Below are 22357 nucleotides of genomic sequence, written 5' to 3'. Positions count from 1 at the left end.
CATAAATGGTCACTTTTCAAGCCTTGAATATACTCAGCTCAGAAAGTGTTGTCTTTTTTTAAGATGGATCTGTTGTTCAGTGTGCGTTCGGCCTAATGCTGAAACCCCGCAGTAAATTCAGATGTAGAGTGTATTTGAATAATCATGGCTGACTCACAGAGTTTCTCTGTCCCTCTGCTGCTTTCCAGCATTCAATTAGCTGGGTCATTTACAGCAGATAGCAGCTCTGTTGCCAGGGGTACAGCAAGGCGGAGGGCTTTTATTGGCTTCACTGTGTCTGAGCATATGTGGATTTGAGTCGAGGCAGCACTGAGACCCGCTCCAGCTGCTAATGACACGCTTCTGTGAGGACTTAGGAGAAACAATACCATACTAAGGACCTGTGTCCATGGAAACGGTGACCAGCTGAGATGCCCTACCCCTCATTAATTTCATTTCCGAAATTTCCAGTAAACACTGGCTAACTGGATCTAATGTTGGAGAATTAGGTTGGTTACGATTTCTTCTTCTCACAAAGCTATGGACACTGGGGCGGCCACTCCACTGTTTTGAGAAAAGCAGCAGCTTAATGTGTCTTCTTTAGTAACAGCTATTTGGTAGCTCCGCATCCTTTCAGACTGTTGAATGGTGCTGAAGTGTCTATTCACAGTGCAGACATTCAATTACTCATAAGGGTTTAAGGGTTAAGGGATAAGGGTTGCAGTGTGCCTGGAGACTAGTTAGGAACATACCTGTCCATAACACGCACACACACACACTTGTGGACAGTTTCATACCTTCAGCCATCACTCACACATTCACCCAATCATTCACACACTCTCACCCTTGTGGACTATTTCAATCATTCATCTCTGTGGACTAATTCAACCAGTCGCTAACACATTCACACCTGTGGACAAAGTCACACTCTCACCCTGTCACTTTCTCTCTCTCTCTCTCTCTCTCTCTCTCTCTCTCTCTCTCTCTCTCACACACACACACACACACACACACACACACACACACACACCTCTGGACAATTTCCCCAGACATATGTTTCTGTATTGTGGGAGGAAACCAACACGGAAACAGGGACAACAGAGCACCCTGAGATTCTGTAGGTGTGAGGCAGACAACCATGCTACCCAGGTTATATGGTGTGTGTTTGTGTGTGTGATTCAGCACAGAGTACAGACTTCAGGACTCCTGCAGAGTTACATTTTATGAGCTCAGAGTTAAAACAGGCCTCAGCAATAGGGGGCAGAGTAGTTAATGGCAGAAACTCAGGTAGCAGCCCCCTGCTGTCATCCCACTGATGTAAATCACATACTTCATCTTTTACTCACAAACACGAGCCTCCATCCAGTTATTTTAGAGCTCTCTTTGCATAAAAACACCCACAGGGATGTGGCTGTATCACATTTATTCATGAATAAAGATCATTTATGTTGTTACATATGTTTTGTACGCTGCCCTAGCTCAGTCCACGCTCTCCAAGGTGGAGATTTTTGGCCGTTGTCACTGTTCTTGTGTGGACGAAGAAAACGCTTATTTTTAGAAACTCTGACATCACTCAACGCGCCTGTCTCTGGCTGAAACACTAATACCGCCTTATTCCCTCTTTAGTGACGTACATAAGTCCTTAGACTACTGTGTACATGCAGGTAGCAGTAGATTTCATATTCCCCCATGTGAATAAATATAAATTATGCTGTATTAGAAATATACAATGCAGTATAAAGATCTAGATTCAGTCATTTCACGACGTGTGTAGTGCACTACATGGAATGATTTGGGATTAAACCTGTGTTTCTCTCATGCTTTGTGGTGTTTTGATGCATCTCTTTAAGGCGTACTATGGCCCCCTATTGGACTGTTATGATAATGCAGCCATTTTTGTATTCATCTGGATGGGGATATTTTCATATTTTTCATTTTTTTTAAATAAACAGATTAATGTGAACGGGACCTAATTGTCTCGGTGTGAACTGGCTCTGGCCTTTTTTCTTTTCGTGTCATTTGATAAGCCACAGCCAACAAACTGCATCCGGAGGCGTTTGGACGGTGAAGAGACCTCCAAATGATGAAAAACCTAAAAAGAGATGAGGATGTTGCTCTGTTTCTGCTTCATACGTGGGTAATAATGATTATTTTTGTTATTACAGATTACTTAAGGTGGAACTGGCTCTGAATTCAAGACAGGAATAACTGTATTAAAGTAAACCATGACTGAAAGTGCTACAAAACTAAACAGCTTGAGTTACAAATGAGTTTCTGTAGTATTTCACTTACAGATGAGTTAAATTTCAGCCATTTACAAGGTACAGTCGGCTACTTAAAACATTCCACTTTAAAAGACGCAGAACTTCTGAATGAATGTAAACAGTGCAGGGTGCATTTTGTTTTGCTGTGAAAACAGTAGTTCTCCAGAACCATCTGTGTAGGGTGGTGTTGGTCATCCAGGATTAGTGGCTGAACGCCTTCAAATTTTCACAGGCAATGATTCAACATCCAAACAAAAGCCTCCCCAGGAGAGTAGAGACTGTCACTGCAGCAAAAGAGAGACAAATACCCTTTTAATTCCCATTACAAAAGCTAGTTCGGATGAACAGGTGTCCTTAAACTTTTGGCTATATACTGGACTATATATTGGAGCCTGTTCCAACCCATGAATGAAAACAGAGCAGAGCAGAGGAAAGGAGGAGGAGCCCCCCCCACACACACACACTCTCTCTCTCTCTCTCTCTCTCTCGCTCTCGCTCTCTGACAGTGACCAGACAAGCAAAAATGAACTTAAAAAACTGAGCAGTGAACTCATTATTTTTAAACAACAAATAACTAAAAATGGAGAGGAGTAAGAGGGAGGGCGTGTGTGTCTGTGTGTGTGTGTGTGTGTGTGTGTGTGTGTGTGTGTGTGTGTGTATGTGTGTGTGTGTGTGAGAGAGAGAGAGAGAGAGAGAGAGAAAGAGAGAGAGAGAAGTAAAAAATGTAATAAACAAGCAAAAAAAAGTAAATATTGTTTGAGAAATTGTAAAACCTTTAATAAGTACATATGGGTACAGACTCTCATGAAGATGATGATCTATAAACATTTAATACATAATAACTTTGTATGGAAAGTTAAACTATTCCCAGTGTTTATTGTTAGCATGTTTGTGTGGTGCTGTTCGTACACTACCATATGTATCATAAGTTAAAAAAGGAGTCAGGGCCATGGCTGAGCATTTCTAGTCTGAAACTCTGAAATTCCAAAAACAGGAACTCAGACTGTCAGTGTTTCTGACGTCACAAACCTAAGGAACATATCATGATGTCCTATCTTTTTCTTATTTTTATTTTTTTGTATATTATTTGATACAATAATTATATATTGACTAAATATATTTGCATATTTATATTTATTTTATATGTTTATTTTAGTGGTTTATGTGTATGCATTAAAGATATTGGCTCTATTTTGTGCCCAGGCGAGGAACGTGTGGACACGTTCCAAATCTGATACTCAGACACTACACACTACACTTAAATTAATGCACCGCTAACTCAATGCCCCTCTTGTCTATACACACTCCGTAGTGCGGTAGCGTTGTGGTTTGGATCGCGCCCCGCTCCTTTGCGCCCTGCAGGTCCTGAGGTCCTGAGGCCGTTTTTCTCTCCTTCTGCGGCGCTCACGGCGAGCTCTGGATGTTCAACTTTCGGCATCAATATCTGCACAGAAACCAGGTGATATTCGCCAATAACGGTTCCTGTGCGGAGGGAAAGAGTTTTTGTTTTTATAAAGGTCGAACCGACGGAGCAGCAAAGTCTGGATTTTAAATGTAAGCGCTTTTAACAGCTCTGGGGCCTGTAAACACTCTCAAGCTAATTGTAGCTTAGCGTTAGCTTAACCATGACCCAGTTTCAACTCACGCGGGGAAAGTTCGAGTCTGGAGGTTTGTTTTACGTTCTTAAGTCGGTTTGATGTTTCTGAAATGCGTTATTTCTTAAAATAAACAACTTAGTCCCTCATCCACAAACTCGTTTCTAGAATTACCCGCTCCACCTTAAATTAATGTTAGCTAGCGTTACTTGTGCGCCTGCTGGTCATTCGAAGTTTTCCAGTCCACCTTAAATGGAAGTTGGAGAACGGTAATGACACTAATTCGCCATGAGTTTGTTTAACTTTTCCATTCCACTTAGAATAAAAGTTGGTAGACATCAGCTAATGTTATTTGCTTTGTTTCAAATATCCCAATCCACATTAAATAAAAACAGGCTAACATTGTTCTCTTGCCGCGTATTCCGATTTTCCTGCTCCACCTTAAGAGGTGCAACAGTTAACGTAGTGGTGATCGTCTTCCTCCGAGTTTCCCGGTACATCTTACATGAAGTTTGACCAGAGCCTTGTTGGAGTGGCCAGTCCACCTTAAGTAAAAGTTGGCTGCCATTCAACGCTAGATAGTAGCTTGTTTTTCGGCGCCACAGTAACGTAGAACCGCTGCAGTTCTTAAGGTGGATTTGAAAGTTAGGGAAATGAAAAACCTGGCTTAGCCAAGCTATGGGGTTAGCTTAGCTTAAAGGACAGCCATTAGCCGACTAGCATGTGCGTGTGGGGGGATGGGACGTGATGTTTGTGTGTGTGTTTCTGTGTTAATGTTAGTGTTATATTTCTATGTTTATAGCAAAGTTTGCATCTCAATTAGACCATCTGTTTCTGTGTAGTGTAGCATTCATAACTGTGCACTTAAAGGGGAACCTCACCAATTTTTAAAATTCGCACACAATATCAGTAAGAATTGAATTCAGTGGTGGTGATGGTAACCAAGCGTCTACCTAAAATGTAAAGAAGGCAAGCTAATAAATGTAGTATGCAACTTTGTACACAGGGAATTTCAGAGATATTCCACTCATTATTAAAAATACAACAAAATTAAAACATTTGTTATTAAAATCAGCTCACTTCAAAATGACTGATTTAGAAGGGTAAAGCTTGATTTACACTGGATGGCATTTAAAAATTAAGACACATCCTGTAAATATTCAGGAAAATATTTTTGCTTAATGGCAGAAGATTACACACAGGGTTTTATGAAGTGTACTAGTTCCCAAAAAAGTTTAATTTTTTAAGTTTATTTATGGGTCCCCTGGTTGATTTTTTTGAGTCATAAATATAGATATTATGTTTAAATTTGTGTTGTAGATACTGTGACTTCTGGTTCCTGTCGCTACCACTGTGAACAGTTCTGTCTTGGTGAGTTTTTTTTTTTAGGAACGCACATCACCTCAAGAAGTTACTTTATTATTCCTCTGGGGGGGACTTGAGTAACCTATCTGTGGGAGTGAGCAAGCCCACACACACACAAACCAACAGATCAGCAGGCATCCAGCCATAGCTTCTATATTTTGACGTTAATTTTAGCAGCGTTTGGTCTAGTCTCTGTAAATGTAGCTATTGGGGAATAAAATTGCTATGAGCTTATTGCTCTCCACGTTAGTCACATGGACTGAATGCAGGATTTTTCCTTTGCTAACAGAGCATAGGAAAAATTAAGCTGATATTCGCAGTAAGCAATTGATGCTAGATGGCGGGTATCTTTGGCTGTGTTTCTTGTTATTCAGCCTAACCACATTAAACAGGATGCAGAAACTGTCTGGAAGTGTCCCAGAGGACTAGACAGCCCTCAGTGACTTGGAAGCGCAGGGTGAATGAAGGATGTGGTTTCTAATTTGCGGTTTATAATCTGTAATTTGATCAGAGTTGTAGAGGAGCAGTTGTTTTGCTGACCCAGTTTCCCTCGCTGACACTCTGTCATGAGCTTCCCATTCAGCTGCATGGTTTTATTACAGCGCTGATGTACGACTTAAAAGCCAGAGACTGTGTAGATGAGATGTTATGCTGGATCAGATAATCAAATTAAATCTGATGTATTTCTGGAATTGTACAATTTTGTGGGATTTTTAAAAAATTTATATTTATTTATGTATTTATTTTGTCCCATGTATATCAGCGAATATGAGCATTAACCCTGTGATCATAGATCTGGTGTTTTTTTTTTGTTTGTTTGTTTGTTTTCTCGCACACAGGCTGAAGAATTCTCTTCTGCTCCCATGGATATCAAGAGCATGAGCAAGTAATCCACTTGATCCCATGGTAAGTAGCAGCTACATGTTTTTCTCTGTAGGTATATAGTGTGTGTATATATATATATATATAATGCAGGTGATTAGGCTGTTTTGATGAGCTCCACCAGTGATCGGTGAACATCTGTGTCTTTCATACTGGAGCTTTTATGTTTTATGCAACAAAGAAGCTCATAGAAAGCTAGAAAACCTACTGCATCCATCTAACGTCTGCTTGAGGGATGAGGAATTTCACAGTCAGGTATCGAGGGGAGCGAATCTTCAGAAATGGGGTCAGTCAGAGGTTGTTTGTGGTTCACAAGTTCACTCCCTCTCACTGCTGTACACCAGGCAAGGTGCAGATAGTAGCAGCGATGGCTCATAAGAAGAACTGTATTGATATAAGCATCAAGCTCTAGTTTTTATGTTCTATCCTGCTCTTGTAGATTCGTTTAAACAACAGTCAAAATAATTTAGTGAAGTTGTCATGTTTATCTGGTCAGCAACCCTTCAACCCAACTCCTCCTCATCTTAGAAGTATTGGATAGGGTCTTATCTCTCCAGAGAATCCAGTTCCACTGCTCAAATAAATTACTGCTCAAGGCTTATACCCCTCTAGCAGACTTTAGGACTTGCACTTTCTTACTGTACGCCAAATGTTCAATAACAACACTTTAAAACCGGGTTTCAAGTAAGCTGTCTGGAGAGTAGGACTGTCTGCAGCTCGTTGACATATCATAAAACCTTGATGGACTTGAGCTTGACGATGCTTTAAGCAGATTTGCAGGATCATCGCCTGAGTTTGAGCTTAAATGGGTTAATGCAGTTAATCTCAAGTTGTAAATGAGTGGATCATTTTTCTATAATAGCGTCCAACTTGACAGTTTACGTTATGTGTATAGTTTTATTTTGCTGGATTTTTCTTGCATCTACTAGATTACTTTTTTGGTGCAGACCATTAAACCTGATTATTCATTTCAGTCTATTTTGACATGTGAACACTCTACCAGTATTCCACTTTTGCACCAGACACTTTTTGGGAGCTGGCAAAATTTTTGCACTTTTACTTATTTCCATATTTGGCATTTTGGGTTCTTTTTAGTAGTTGTTAGTTCACATACACTCCATCCATATGTTCATTCATTTATTAATTATTTAATTTATTTTAAACAGAGTCATAAGGTTTCACTTTAAAGTGCTGCTACACAATGTGCTTACTATAAACAGCCTCTACCAAGGAGCTGTAATTAATTCTGCTTGCAAGTGAACGAGTGGAAATTAGCCTTGAGCCAGGGGCAGAGAGAAAGAAAAGAACTAGAGCCACTCTATTATTCTCTTTGCTCTTTGTTCTGTAACATGCTTTGCTTGAGCACAACAGAGAACTGGAGTCCTCTAAAGAGACCACATTATTAGTATGAAATAAGAAGTATATGAATAAGTTTGATTATCCGACTTTCGCTTAAAAGGGCCATATGTAAAAATAATTTTCAGTCATTTCAATTTGGGGATGTGGAGCCTACAAACCCACACACTGAAACAAGACCATCTATTCATTTTGGTGTTCTGCCTAAGTCAGAAAACATGGCATAAAACAGATCTTTCGGATTCGTACTGTGTCTTATACAGAGTGGAGACACTATAGCAGGGATATTTGTTTAAAATCCAATTAGGTTCAGCTTCCTCAGGTAAATGTTCGCCTTATAAAATCTAACGTGCGTTATGATTCAGTGCCGTTAACTGTATAGTGAAGTAGCATAGTAGTTATAACATCATAAGTTGTTAGGGACCAAGCTTCTGATCAAACAAGGCACATGTTTAATAATGTTTTGTCTCATAGGGACGCTTCCCATTGTTGTTAGTAAATGCCACGCACTCAGAAGACTCGAGAGATTGGTTTTGATCTTTCTTTAGGAGGAACAAACATGTGTGACATTGTTCGTTTTTGGTTAACAGCTCTGTTTTCACTTTCTTAGCCCTCTGTTTCTCACCTCGTGTGTGGGTTGCTGCACTAAGCATGTTGCACAGATATGATCAGCCAAGTAGCGACTTATGAAATTTACAGTACATGCAACTTTGCGTGTCCTGGGCAGCAAAAACCAGTACAGTACATGATAGGATTTTGTTTGTTTTATTTATTTATTTATTATTATTATTATTATTATTAAGTGTTCTTTAGTTAATTGTAATTAAAAATCATAATTTTCATTTTATTCAACACAAAACAACCTAAATATGAAGTAGTTTAAAAGTGGTGCGCAAGAGACATTCTTGGGTGCTGCATCATCAACGAAAAACTGCTGCAAACCATACACATCAATTTGCATCCAAAATACGTGAGCGTTTTGGTTTAGATGTTTTAGAGATGGTGATTTTGTTGTTGGTGATCGTGAACATTAGGGCTGTGCCATTATCGTATCGTGTGCAATAATATCACCCTTTTTTTAAATGATAAAAAACAAATCAATATCATGATATTCTGACTTGTTTACATAATGAAGTATTGCGGTTACATGTAATATGGCATACATATAAATATATAAAATATCAATAAATATTTTTTTACCATGTCAGAATCTAGGTAAGTTATAGTTGTTTACAAAATATACAAATGTTTACATATTTATTGGTCATTTCTTCTGAATGTTTAAAATTGTTATATTTGTACTAAATTTGTAATATAATCTATATAAGAAATCAAATATATTATTAATTTAATGTAATTAATATTAATATAACATTTATTTTGTTATAATAGTGTGTTCATGAAATAATGCAATTATTTTCAGTTTTTTCATATCGCCAACAATATAATTTTTGCCAAAATATCCTTAAATATTGTGATATTATTTTAGGGCCATATCACCCAGCCCTAGTGAACATAGTCTATTAATACACCTAATGATACTGTTCTAAGTTTATATTACTCTATTAGTGATCTCCACACCTTCAAACTGTCCCTTGACTTCACAATAGTTACGTGATGTGGGTAATACTTTATAACAGCCGTCGAATGCCCTGTTATTGCATATTTGCGTTGTTTGGTAACATCAGTACAAAGGGCCTCGTCCTGATTAATAGTTACCTACCTTCAGTGTGTAGTGATACTTGATGTGAAAGCTGGGATCTAACCTGTGTTTTTTTGTTGTTGTTTTGGTTCTTGTTGTGTACCCCACCCTCCAATTTTTCCCCCAGGCTCCCCTCTTGCCCTGACGTCTTGGGTTAACCAGGATCCAAAATGAGCATAAGCAGTGATGAAGTCAACTTCCTGGTGTACAGATACCTGCAGGAGTCAGGTGAGAAACTTGTCCCATATCCTGCTTATCCAACATTCCTGCAGAAATGAAGGGCATCAGTGTGTCATTTGTCTGCTGTAGCCGTTTGTTGAAACACCTGTTCTTGTGGGAAAGCTTTATTCTAGATTTTGGAATGTTTTCTCTAAGGATTTGTTGGCTTTCAGCCATGAGAACATGAGGAAGGTCCGGTTCTGATGCTTAATTCTTGATCACAAACACCACTCCAATGCTTTCCAGCTCAGAAGACAGTTGGGGTTTAAAATTTTTTGAGCCCTTAAATGTGCAGTGGCTCTAGAGCATTGAATGTTTACACACAAATAAATCTGTACCTACAGTGAGTACATCTTGAATAGCTTTTAGTATACTGATTAAAGGGTGTCTACAGTGTCAAGACACCTGGTATTTGCTCTGTGTGTGTGTGTGTGTGTGTGTGTGTGTGTGTGTGTGTCGTGCTGCTGTTTAATAGTTCAGCCTCTGTCTTGTTTATTTCGCAAGACAAGCTTTACACATCTAGCACAACAGTGGCTTTATTACCCAGGGAGTGGGTAGGCAATTAAATATCCCTGAGCTTGCAGCATGGGGTGAAGCTAAGATGAAATAAACTGGCTTATAGTTTCATCAAATTAAACTAGAGCAATTAAGCACACAGGCTCGTGACTTCTGCTTACTGAACTTGAACCTGCCAGTATCTCATCTGGAAAGCTCTTAAATGGCTGCAGCCTGGGGAGAGGTCCTTTCCCCATATTTGAAACAGCCAAGGGTGGAGACACTATTGGGAAAGAGGAAATGGTGTATCTGTAACTGATCTAGCTGAAATTCTTTGTCTGTGTGTGTGTGTGTGTGTGGCCTTCACCATTTAATTAGTATTAGTAAAGGCTTTTCTATATATGTCTCTCATTGGCAGTTTCATTAGATATGGGTCATTGTGGAAAAGAGGCTGTAAACAGTCTGTAAAAACCTGTAACCTGCAAGAGCTTCTTCATCATCCACATGCCTTTTATACCACAGGCTTCTCCCACTCCGCCTTCACATTTGGCATAGAGAGCCACATCAGCCAGTCGAACATAAACGGAGCCCTGGTGCCTCCCGCTGCCCTCATCTCCATCATCCAGAAAGGCCTGCAGTATGTGGAGGCAGAAGTAAGCATAAATGAGGCAAGTACTGACTGTTACTGCGCTGTTTATACAGAACCACTTTACCCATGCACAACTGCTGGAATCTGTTTCTATTAGGGATGCACCAATCCAATTTTTCTATTCCAATACGATACATACACATTCAATATTGGCCAATACTGATCCGATACCATTTCTGAATTAATAAACTGCATGCCTCACCATGTGATGTGAGGCATCAACGACTTACAAAGACAACAATTATCCACTCACGCTACCATGTCCATGTCGTGTTACTGCTTTGCTGATAACGATTCTCTGCCCAAATTATATATGAACAAGCAGTCGTGGAGTCTTTCTGTAATTTAACCTGCAGTTTCCACCTTCTCAGGACGGCACTCTGTTTGACGGACGGCCGATCGAGTCTCTTTCTCTGATCGACGCCGTGATGCCGGACGTGGTGCAAACGCGGCAGCAGGTTTACCGCGACAAACTGGCCCAGCAGCAGGCCGCATCAGCCTCCAGCACCTCCAGCACATTGGGGGCCAAGAATGGAGAGAACACTGCCAATGGAGAGGAGAATGGAGCACACAATTTACCTAGTGAGCACATTATTTCTCTTTTTGTCTCTCTTGCACACTCACTCTGTGTCTTTCTCTCAAACAATTATAATTGTTTTCTAAAATTATACTAAAGAAAATGAGCACATACCTGATATCATAAAGCAGTAGCACATCTATTCCAACTGCAGCTCACACAGCTCAACACACTTGGAGAGGAATCCTAACTGTTCATTCATGTGTGTTTGAGAAGGGACAATGTTAAAACGTAGAGGCCCTTATTAAAGCTGTTAGCTCTTAGTTTCGTCAGCTAGCTGTTTTTGGTGTGGACAGTGAACATACTTAGTGTGAGCCCCCATCTCTTCGTCTTAGACCATCATTCGGACATGATGGAGGTGGACCGGGCGGTGGAGATCCCGGCCAGTAAGGCCATGGTGCTACGAGGTCACGAGTCTGAGGTGTTCATCTGTGCCTGGAACCCTGTCAGCGACCTGCTTGCTTCTGGGTAAGTCATTTCTCCTTGTATCCTTTGTCCTTTTTCTTATCTGATAAAGCCAGCTAGTCAATGATCAGGATTACTGAGCCCCTGCAGTGAAGAACCATATATGAGTCATTCTGACAAACTGTAGTACACGCTGTTTAGGGTCACTGACATTTTGTGATGGGCAGGAAGATCAGCAACACAGTAACAGTTGTGCTGTTGGCTAACAAACCTGCTAACTTACCAGCAGTAATTAAAACACAGCAAAAGAGAGATGCCCTCTGATCCAGCCTCCTTACTGACCACACTCCAGGGCGCTTTGTGTTTGTGGTGCACTATATAATCAGTGCAGACCATTTTATATAAAATGGCTTGCTTACACAGAGCTACTAATAGTGTTTCCTCCATTTTGAAACCCCACCCTGTCAGGGTCGCAGCCAAGGCCTTTCACAATGATTATCGGCTTGTCTTAAATGTGTGCATTACCTCAATAATTATTTTTCTTTTTGACCTCAGTGTTGCTCATTGTGTTCATAAAAATAAAAGTCACTAGTATTTTAGCCACTCACTCTCTTCTGTTCTCTGGTCTCTCTGTTCCTGATCTGTTTTGTGGATTTGATTTCATTGATTTATATAGAGTTAATTTAGGATATTCATAATTTTTTAGATTCCAATAAGTTTGTCAAAAATTTGCTGACTAAATTCTGGTGCCCATGGCTTAAAGCTGGTGTATATGATTTAGATCCAATACACTTTTTTTGTGTGTGTGAAATTTGCCAGCTGTTTCCTCGTGATATGCTAGATCTCTGGTCTGAAAAACAAACAAACGAGAAAGAAACAAACTAATTTGAGCTTCTGAAGGAGCACTGAAGAAGGCAGGGGCGCGAAACTTGCCGTGCTGTCAACGTTTCCTCCAGGATCATGTACAGAGTCTTTAATGTCAGAATGACTTAATGACTTTTTCCACATTGGCCGGCATTTCATTAAAAATAATAATAAATGTTATATTAATCAGTTGTTATAATTGTAAGCCTTTTGTGGTCATATAACAAAAAGCAGCCAATAACTACTGAATGCAGACTCAGTTTGAAGCAATGTCAGTGTTTCATAGCGTTCGTTCCCTGTGTGTGTCCAGATCCGGAGACTCGACGGCACGTATCTGGAACCTGAGTGAGAGCAGCTCAGGCGGATCCACACAGCTGGTTCTGCGCCACTGCATCAGAGAGGGAGGTCAGGACGTGCCCAGCAACAAAGACGTCACCTCACTGGACTGGAATGTGAGAGCTGTAGCCGTAGCTGCTCTCTTTGGCAGTATTTCTGTCTCTCTCTCACTGTTGCTCTTGTCTTAGGTGGAAGGTTTTTTTTTCCTCTCCCTCCTCCCTTGTCCTAGATTTGAGCACAAACTTTCAAGCCATAGTTTTAGAAACAGATTTCCCCTCTTACACCAAATGCAGTGAAACACTTGAGAGTCTTCTTCTTCTTATGAATGTCTCCTGGTTTTCTGTAAGTTGATTACAAAAGCTTGAGCTTGGTTTTCTCCGACTGATGTATCTTACACACTGCTCAACCCTAATCCCTCTCCTTTACACAAACTCTTTTCTCTTTTCTGGACAGAGTGAAGGTACCCTTCTAGCCACCGGCTCCTATGATGGCTTTGCCAGAATATGGACTAAAGATGGTACGTCTCGTTTGTCCAAGCGCTTTTGCTTATTCACTGTACTCTGCTGTTTTCTCACTTCATCTTAATATTAAACATCTCACGTCATCGTCTTTTAGGCAACCTCGCGAGTACGCTGGGGCAACACAAGGGACCCATATTCGCTCTAAAGTGGAACAAGAAAGGCAACTTTATCCTCAGTGCTGGAGTTGATAAGGTATGTTTTAGGTTGAGCTTGTTTTAAAATGAGATAAAAAAGAGATATGAACAGTTTTTTGCTGTTCACTAAGTTGTACTGTGTTCCTCAGACCACAATCATTTGGGACGCACACACGGGTGAAGCCAAACAGCAGTTTCCATTCCATTCAGGTGAGTGCCAAGAATTTTAATTTTGCCAAATGCTTTATACAAGTTTTAGCTTTGTCTTTTCCTGTCTGTGGTGTGAGCTGTTAGTTCCACTGGATAGACATGAACCTGGAGTTTCAGCAGTTCATATATATATTTTTAAAAAAATTTGCGTACATTTTAAAGAAACATCAAGACTAGAGGGAGTTTATGACTTAACCAGAAGAGGGCACCAATTCAATAGGGACCTGTTTTATATCAGCATGAGCTTCTGACACGGGAGAGAGATACTCATAATCATGCCTGCAGTAGCTGAAATAAACAAATGTTAAAAATCAACAAGTAATTATACTTGCAATTTATATTCTCCTACGATATTTATATACGAATTTATATTCTCCTACGATACCAACTTCTCCTACAGTAGTGCATCAAAAGACTCTGCTGCTCAAGCACATTCAGTATGTTGCTTTATATGTTTAACTGTCTGTGTTTGTGAAGCTCCCGCTCTGGACGTGGACTGGCAGAGCAATAACACGTTCGCCTCCTGCAGCACAGACATGTGCATACACGTGTGCAAACTGGGCCAGGACCGACCAGTCAAGACATTCCAGGGCCACACGGTAAAAAAAACATAGGTCCTTTACAAACCTTTTATTGCTTTAAGATCTCATCGACCAGCTGTGTCCAGCGAGCTGCTACTTACAATTTCTACTCCTCTGACCAATCCCAGAATGAAGTGAACGCAATCAAATGGGATCCAACTGGCAGCCTTCTAGCCTCCTGCTCCGATGACATGACGCTAAAGGTAACACAGTACAGATATTCTGTTTGCTTTCAAGAATATTTAAAAACATATTCAGATGTCAGAATTTAAGACTCTATATTAATGAGCACTTGTTTCTGTTATTTTGCAGCTTTGGAGCATGAAGCAGGACACATGTGTTCATGACTTGCAAGCCCACAATAAAGAGATTTACACCATTAAATGGAGCCCTACTGGACCTGGAACCAACAACCCCAACGCCAATCTAATGCTGGCCAGGTACACCATCACCCACCTGTTTCAGAACCGTTTTTTCTAATACTCGCATGTTAAGACCGTGGGATGAGGCCTGTTTCCCTCTGCTCTCCCGCAGCGCGTCTTTTGACTCGACAGTGCGTCTGTGGGATGCTGAGCGCGGCACCTGTATCCACACCCTCACCCGGCACCAGGAGCCCGTCTACAGCGTGGCCTTCAGCCCTGACGGACGCCACCTGGCCAGTGGATCCTTTGACAAATGTGTCCACATCTGGAACACACAGGTATTTTTTAGTAAAATGAGCATGCTGCTCTATTCATCATTGTCTTAGTAGTAGTAGTAATTTATGGGTTGGTGGTTAGCACGTTCAGAGGATATTGGGTTTTAAGTCCCATCTAGGTGGAGTTTCCATATTTTGTGTGGGTTTCCTCCCACAGTCCAAAAATGTAAAAGCATCCTTGGGTGTCTAGAAAGGCGAGCTGTAAGTGTAACAATAAATATTTTAAATTGTTTAAAAATTCTTTTACAGGGAATTTTTAAATTCATCATATGCAAAAGTAAATTAAGAAATAAATATTTTAATGGCCAATTTTATTAATTTATTAACTGGCATTCAATAAGCCTCCTGTTGCCTGTTTTTTTACACACTCTCAGTTTTCTTATGCATTTTTGTTCAGTGTATTTCAAATACATATTTCAAGCACTGTTAGTACTCCAAAGGTCAGATCAGAAACAGTTCTACAAACTCCAGACATTCAGTGTCTTGTTCTGTCGTTCCTTTTTTTCACCACAGAGTGGTGCTCTAGTGAACAGCTACCGAGGGACGGGGGGCATTTTCGAAGTGTGTTGGAACTCCACCGGTGACAAAGTGGGAGCGAGCGCGTCAGACGGATCGGTGAGTGTTAATGCTCTTACAGAGACTGCGACTACGATATTTACTTTAAGTTTTCAGATTGTCTCTGCAACTTCAGGATAAGTCAAGCTTTTATTTTATCTCACTCCAGAACAAGGAGTCTGAGTGGCCAGAATGTATAGGTTTATTGAGTGACTTATTAATGTGTAAAGCAACTAATTGTCTAGTATATTTCTGCTCCTCAGTCAATTTTTTATTTATTAATTTTTAATTATTTTATTTAATTTTTTTTAATGCACTTACATCCCCCAGTTTTGGCCACCTTTTTATTGCTTAATTACATTTCAGACACTGGCTTGCATACAGTGAACATGAGCGATTGTTACTCCAGCCTCTAAAGCAGTTTCATAAGCTGTTTGTTGCACTGTTAAAACAGAGAAGTCTAATAAGTGCCTCCCCGTTTGTTTCAGGTTTGCGTATTAGACCTGCGAAAATGATGCTGCCAACAGGGGAAGCCATGGACCGACTATGAATGTGTACATAGCCAAATTCACTGACTGTCCCTGGCTCTGGGTCCTGCTGATCGGAGCTGTGAACCCCAGTCTGTAGGAGCCCTCTCAGAGAGGACACACTGTTTGACACACACAAAGGGGTGACAAAGGACTGTTAAATATTCCCACGCAGGACACACAACTAACACATCACCCGTATACTTTGGTTGTTTTATTTCTAGTTTTAGTTTTTCTTTTATTTTTCCGCCCTAAATCTTCATTCCGAAACTTAGAGGCACAAGATGTCATCACTGTATGTGTGTGTAGTGCACACTTCAGCACTAAGCATTGAACACAACAAAGTGGTCATCAGTAACTGACGATTAACAGTGTGAGGCAACAAGGTAGTTAAAAGTTGCCAAAATTTCAGTTTCCCCCTTTTTTTTTAATTAGGGGAGACAGCACTGCAGTTTCTTTTTAACTTTAGATATGATTAAAACCATTAGAGCAAAGGTAAAGCATAATATTTGTTTGAACGTATTTTAACACGACCTATGCAAAGCAACTCAAATTAAAATGGATTTGAGGGTTTCTGCCTGTTTTAAATGAATGGAGGAAACTAGCCCAGAACCTTCCTCTCATTGTTATAAACAGAATGCAGAACATCAGTCACTGAGGAGAGGACGTTTATCCACACAGTTTATGGAAATCAGCGTGTTGCAAGTTCACGTTTCGCCAGCATTAAGGGCAGGTTCACTTCAGCTTTGTGTTCGGTGTGCAGTACGCTTCAAACAATTTGGCAGCACGGTGTGAGAGAGTTTAAGGTGTCCCTGGTGTGTTTATATATAATATCTCCAAAGTGTGAAGGTGTGTGAAGCTTGCACTTGTTTAGATTTGCACTGGAGCCTATACAAGCTGCAATGAATTATTCTCCACCAGTGTTGCAGTGTGCAAAGTGCAGGGCCAAGTCATCTCTTGCTGATGTGGTTTTTGAAGACCTGCTCGTGGCTTACACGTTATTTCATGGTGTTTCTTGTAAAAAAAAAAAGAACCTGCAGGATTGCTTGAAATTAAGGTGCACACGTCAATTCATACCCAGCGTTAGGAACTGTGGTCTGTCAGCCTACATCTGTCACCCACAAGTAAACCTAGATCTGTCTTTAACTTAAAACTCTTTTAAAAATGTCTTCGGCATCAGATATTCTCATTTATTTCCTGTTATAAATATGTGCTTTAAAGCAGCACTAAGTAAGATTTGGTATACTGGGCTCCCGCTACGGTTAGAGTGTAATTCTCTTCTAGAGCACTATCCTGAAATCGAGGGGGTGGGAATGGGTGTGGTTACCTACCAAAGGCAGATCAGACAGTGTCTGATCTTACAGCTCAGTGGAGCATCACAGTGATTTTGAAGTTGTGATTTATACGGCAAAAATACTGCATAGTGTTGCTTTAAAGAGCAGCCAATGAATACAGGGGTAACTATAAAATACTACCTACTGTTGCTTTAAAATGGTTAATAGCAGATTTCTGTTTTTCTAGAATGGCACATTTTAAATCAAACTCTGAAGGACTGTTCACATCTAAAAGCTTCAGTGCAAAGTTGGTGGAATTCCATTTTAATCCCTATCCAGCCCTTAAAGTGGGTCTGGGCTTTCATTAGTCTCCAGTGCAGAACTAGAGCTGACCAGTTATATTTGGTTTAAGGTGAACGCTCCACCTGAAGTGTCACTTTTATCCACTTGTCACAAGTGTTGGTCTCTGTGTGGCCGCTCTGATCCAAGGTTAGGATTAGAGTAAGTCAGAATTTTCGGCGAAGATTTCCACACTTTCCAAACGTCTACAGCATTCCCGACGACGTTGAATTTGCTTTGCTTTCTATGTCAGTCCAGAGTCGTGTTGGAAAAGAGAACAGGGTGCTCTTCCGAGAGTTTGGAGTCAGTCAGTGCACTGAGTTGGTGGATGTTTTTATTTTTTTTTTTTTTTTTTGGGGGGTGGGGGGGGTTGGTTCAGACGTGGCACATTCAAGAACATCGTGAAAGCTTGACCCGACCTGGAGGAGGGATTTCTAACAGCAGCAGCGGCATGAGCGCAGGTATTCCTCAGGAAAATGGCGCATTTTAAAAGTGATAAGCTGTCAAGCTCCTTTATAAAATACCATTAGACGGTCATAGTTGTAACCAATCGGAAGCAAAAGGACGGATGACACACAAGATACTCTCCTGCACTTTAGCTAGAAGTAAATGCAAAGAAATTCCATTGAGCACTTAACAATTCTGGATTTTGGTTTGAATGAAGTCGTGGTCTGTGGGTGTCTCTCGTGTCGACTTGAACGTTATCAGAGGACACTTGTTCGAACACCTGTACAGAAAAGAACGGTTAGCGTGTCGTAGTGTGATGATATCCGAGCAATTTTAGTTTTTTGATATCGAAATCCAAGTAATTTTTATATACATGTATATTAAAAAAATTCAACTTTTTTTTTTTTTTCTTAAAATATGCCACAGCCTAAAAATCATAATTTGCAAGTCTTTGTCCAGAATGTCTCCAGTTTTGTAAAGAGATGAGTATTTTGATGCTTGCTTTAAAAAAAAAGAAAAGAAAATAAAATCATTACATAGATTGTACCATAAAGACACTATTTATTACATTGTCTATGACAGTGGAATGGTATTTTATAACGTGTTTTTTTTTTTTTTTTTTTTTTTTTTTTTTTTTTTTTTTTTTTTTTTTGGGTGATTTTAAAAAGACGTGCTCTTTATGGTGCACTTGGGAAAACAAAGAAAAAGCGCTGGTTTCTTTTCTGCCTGGCTCTCTCCTCGCAGCGTCCACCGCCCCTGGAGGTTTTGTACTCTTTTTGAAGTCTTTTTGTAATTCTGCTTTATTTGTAGTCGTCTACGTGAAGAAGGCGAAGAAGAGAAAAGCTAAAGACGTACATGGACATATCTTAACATGTGGACCATGTAAATATCTGTTCAGTGATTCTTTTTATTTGTTTTTGCTCTTATTTTTCCTCCCTTTCCCACCATTATTTTTATTTATTTTTTTTTTCCTCCCCAATTTTCTTTCTCTTGCTCACAGTTTGTTGCGGAAAATTTTCTCTGCAATGTTGATTTGACCTTTGTGATTTGAGTCAAATCAAATGGAAAAAAAAAAGTCCAGAATAAACTATATTTTGATAAGAGCAAAGTTTGTTGGTTCTTTCTCACAGTTGTTTGTTCAGAACATTGGGGGGAAAATTTTTTAATTATTTTTATTAAGAATTCCAGGCACTTTAAAGCAACACTAGGTAACATTTTTGTTCATGGCCTGGGCGGCGCGGTGGCAGCAGGTAGTGTCACAGTCACACAGCTCCAGGGTCTTGGAGGTTGTGGGATCGAGTCCCGCTCCGGGTGCCTGTCTGTGTTGCAGATAGTACATTATTTTTACAGCATTGTCCTGCAATCAACAGGGTGGGAGTGCGAGGTAGTTTCCTACTGCCCTCCTAAAGTTACATAGTGCCATTTCTGCAGTGCTGAGCCCGATGTAGTGACAACCGACGCTCTGTTCTCTTTATTGCAGGTCAGTCAAGCATCACAATGATTTAACAGTTTTATTCATCTTGGGAGTAAACCATGAACTTGTAGAATGAGATGCTCTGCAGCAGCTGTATGAGTCTGAGGTCACAATTCCCAATGCCAAATGCTGGGGTTTTTCAAATAACTGGGTCCTCTGGAGTGATATTCAACACCGGTACATGACCTCACTCGTGTTCTGGAATCATCCAATGAAATATCACATCCAAACTCTTCCCAGAAGAGAAGAAGCTGTTACAGCAGCCCCTCATTTCAGAAGCAACGGATGAGCAGGCATCCACAAGCATTTACCCATGTAGAATAGATATCTACTGGGCTTTTCCCTGTCCAGATAATCAAATGCATGCAAAGCAATAGGAAAATGAAGAACGTCTTGAAGAGATATGCCACAGTAGACAGGTCAAAGCCTTGACCACGGGCTCATGCAGGAAATGCCTTGTGCCTGTGAGGAATGTCTTATAAATGCAAATCTGCACAGGAGCTGTTGAACAACCGAACGAGCACTGGATTATGAACGCCTACACTGTATCAACACTCATTCAACTCCACTGACCACACAGGAATAGGTCTACAATTACAGTTTTCAACGCTGTCCACCCTGTTAGACACTCCTACCTCCTTGGTCCACCTTGCAGATGTAAAGTCAAAGGCACATCTGTTTCTGCACAGTTTGTGGATCAGAGACAGCAGTAGCTGCTGGAGTTTTTAAAGCCCTCAGTGTCACTGCCGGACTAAGAATACTCCACAGAAGGAGGACTAGAGGACGACCAAGGCACTCTGTGTTGATTAGAGCCTCGCTCTGTGGGGGTCCTGACAATTGAAGAACGTACTGGCGGACTACAGTCTAATTGTAGTACTACAAAATGCTCCATTATGGTCAGTGGAGCTGATAAAATGGACAGTGAGTGTAGAAACAAGGTGGGTAATTGTTTAGTTTATAACTGCAACAAGAAAACAGAGAGAGCCTCTTATATGGTACTGATTGTATTAAATAAATTTCATTCGTTAATGACAATGACAGGACAATGGTTTATAGACTCGTACCATAGACTAAAGCCCTATGCATTGCAATCAGTGATTGCACTGACGGGGTTAGTTGTCATGTCATGTGAATGTGTTTAATAAATAATTCTGTTCATTGACTGCTTCTTTCACAACTCACTCTATGAGACACAGACTGCGAGTCTGTCTGTCTACATATTATAATAAATAATAATTCAAATCCAAACATAATATTCAGATTTTATTCTCAGATGTTTTCCAACTTTATTCTCAGAATGATTCCGACATTGTTCTCAGAATTCTGACTTTATTCTTGGAATTATACAGACATTTTTCTCAGAATTTTTCAGATTTTAATCTTAAAATCATTCCGATTTTATTCTCAGAATCCTTTTTTTTCTTTCTTTCTTTCTTTTTTTGCCATGGGCCTAAAACTCCATCGTAGGAATTTAACTGTAATGTTGGTAGCAGAATGTTATCGAACACTGTTTAAGGTAGAAAGAGTCTCAGATCTTTACTCTTGATTAAATGTGGGGAGCACTCGAGTAATAGCGCCATTTAAGGTGGAATGGGTGGTGAGTTTGTAATTCTGGCTAGAATGTTTTGGGTATTTTTTTTATTTTAAACAATTACTAAACCAGCACATTTTTACAGCCAATCATGTGTTTAAAGGAGAATCAGCATCAGTTACAGCCAATGAGCAACTCTCCAGACATGAGCTCCTGTGTGGTGCCTAATCTCACCTCCCGTCCTGATTTCACCTTCCCTGGTATCGAGTGTCCTTGGGGAGTGAAATCAGGAGGGGAGATGAGGTTGAGCATAGACCCCTAGTCCATTCTGATTATTTTTTCGAGTGATATTAAGAACTTTGTGCTTCTTTGGTTGTGCCTTGAATCCCAGTGACACGATGCGGTGTCGAACTGCCTGTGGTTTCACGCACATTGTTATCTTTTGTCTCTTGCACAAAAGGCAGCAGTTTCACTTGAAACCGAGGCACGGGTCTATTAATACCCAGCTTTAGTGGTTGTATGTTTACTGGTTACCCACTGTTTCTGAATGTGTGGTATTCAACAGACGTAGTTTCTCTAGAACGGGATGTTTCAAATTAAACGCTGATCCAAATTCAAATGTCTTAAAGCTTTAATAAACACGGTTTGCACCCTAACCACTGAGCTACTCTTTTTATTTAGATGTGTTGTGTCTACTGGGACTTTCTTCATATTTATAATAATAAATATATAAATAAAAACATAGACAACATAGATGTGGGACTCTGCATATTGGATACATTCTTTAAATAATAAGCACAAACATTAGTCTATTTATTTATGGCTCATAAACTGTGATTCCCACTGCTGCCCCAGCCCTACATCAGTGACTGGCTTTTGACCACAGTTTTCCCAGGTGGTTCTACACATCATCTGAGAGACAATTTAGACCTAGATACTTTGGAAACTGTTTCACCACTGAACTGAGCCGAGGCGGCACTGTGCTAAAGATAGTCTCACTTTCACAAAGCTGTAGGTAGTGTATTCAAAGCTCACATAAGTCACTTTCTGTGAAGAGTGTAGTGTGTTCTCTGTGTGAGTGCGGGGGTTTCCTCTGGGTGACTTGGATTCCTCCCACAGCTCAAAAACACGTTGGTAGGTGGATTGGCTGTGTGAAACTGGTCCACAGGTGTGTCCGGGTGAGTGTGTGAGTGACTGGATGAACGTGTGTAATCTGGGGAGATTCTGGCCCCCCACCATTGCCCTGAACATGATCAAGTTGTTTCAGATAATGAATGAATGAATGAATGAACTGAGCAGTGATGATGGGTGTAAACACTCCTGCAAAAACAGTGGTATGCAAAGTATAGTTTGGTAAAGGACTAGGGCGACAGCAAATA

The 22357-nt window shown here is 40.3% G+C and overlaps 1 protein-coding gene across 5 annotated transcripts; it reads left to right on the top strand.

Moving 5' to 3' along the window:
- Positions 1 to 3595: 3595 nt before the first annotated feature.
- On the top strand, positions 3596 to 19071 carry tbl1xr1b (TBL1X/Y related 1b). Of its 5 annotated transcripts, none has more exons than XM_066681461.1 (17): positions 3596 to 3797; positions 5159 to 5209; positions 6043 to 6109; positions 9271 to 9371; positions 10380 to 10525; positions 10878 to 11088; positions 11419 to 11551; positions 12663 to 12804; positions 13142 to 13205; positions 13304 to 13401; positions 13493 to 13553; positions 14031 to 14152; positions 14263 to 14337; positions 14447 to 14574; positions 14669 to 14834; positions 15345 to 15446; positions 15875 to 19071. In XM_066681461.1, exons 4-17 carry the CDS (start codon positions 9314 to 9316, stop codon positions 15899 to 15901), a joined length of 1533 nt encoding a protein of 510 aa, XP_066537558.1. In that variant the 5' UTR covers positions 3596 to 3797; positions 5159 to 5209; positions 6043 to 6109; positions 9271 to 9313; the 3' UTR covers positions 15902 to 19071. The 5 variants fall into 5 exon arrangements, with proteins under 5 accessions (XP_066537558.1, XP_066537559.1, XP_066537563.1 ...); XM_066681463.1 differs by lacking the exon at positions 3596 to 3797 and adding an exon at positions 4506 to 4561; XM_066681462.1 differs by lacking the exon at positions 5159 to 5209.
- The last annotated feature ends 3286 nt before the right edge of the window (positions 19072 to 22357 follow it).

The sequence above is a fragment of the Hoplias malabaricus genome, chromosome 9 (assembly GCF_029633855.1).
Source record: "Hoplias malabaricus isolate fHopMal1 chromosome 9, fHopMal1.hap1, whole genome shotgun sequence".
Lineage (NCBI taxonomy): Eukaryota > Metazoa > Chordata > Actinopteri > Characiformes > Erythrinidae > Hoplias > Hoplias malabaricus.
Note: the sequence above shows the minus strand (reverse complement) of the source record. Positions and strands in the feature narration are given on the sequence as shown.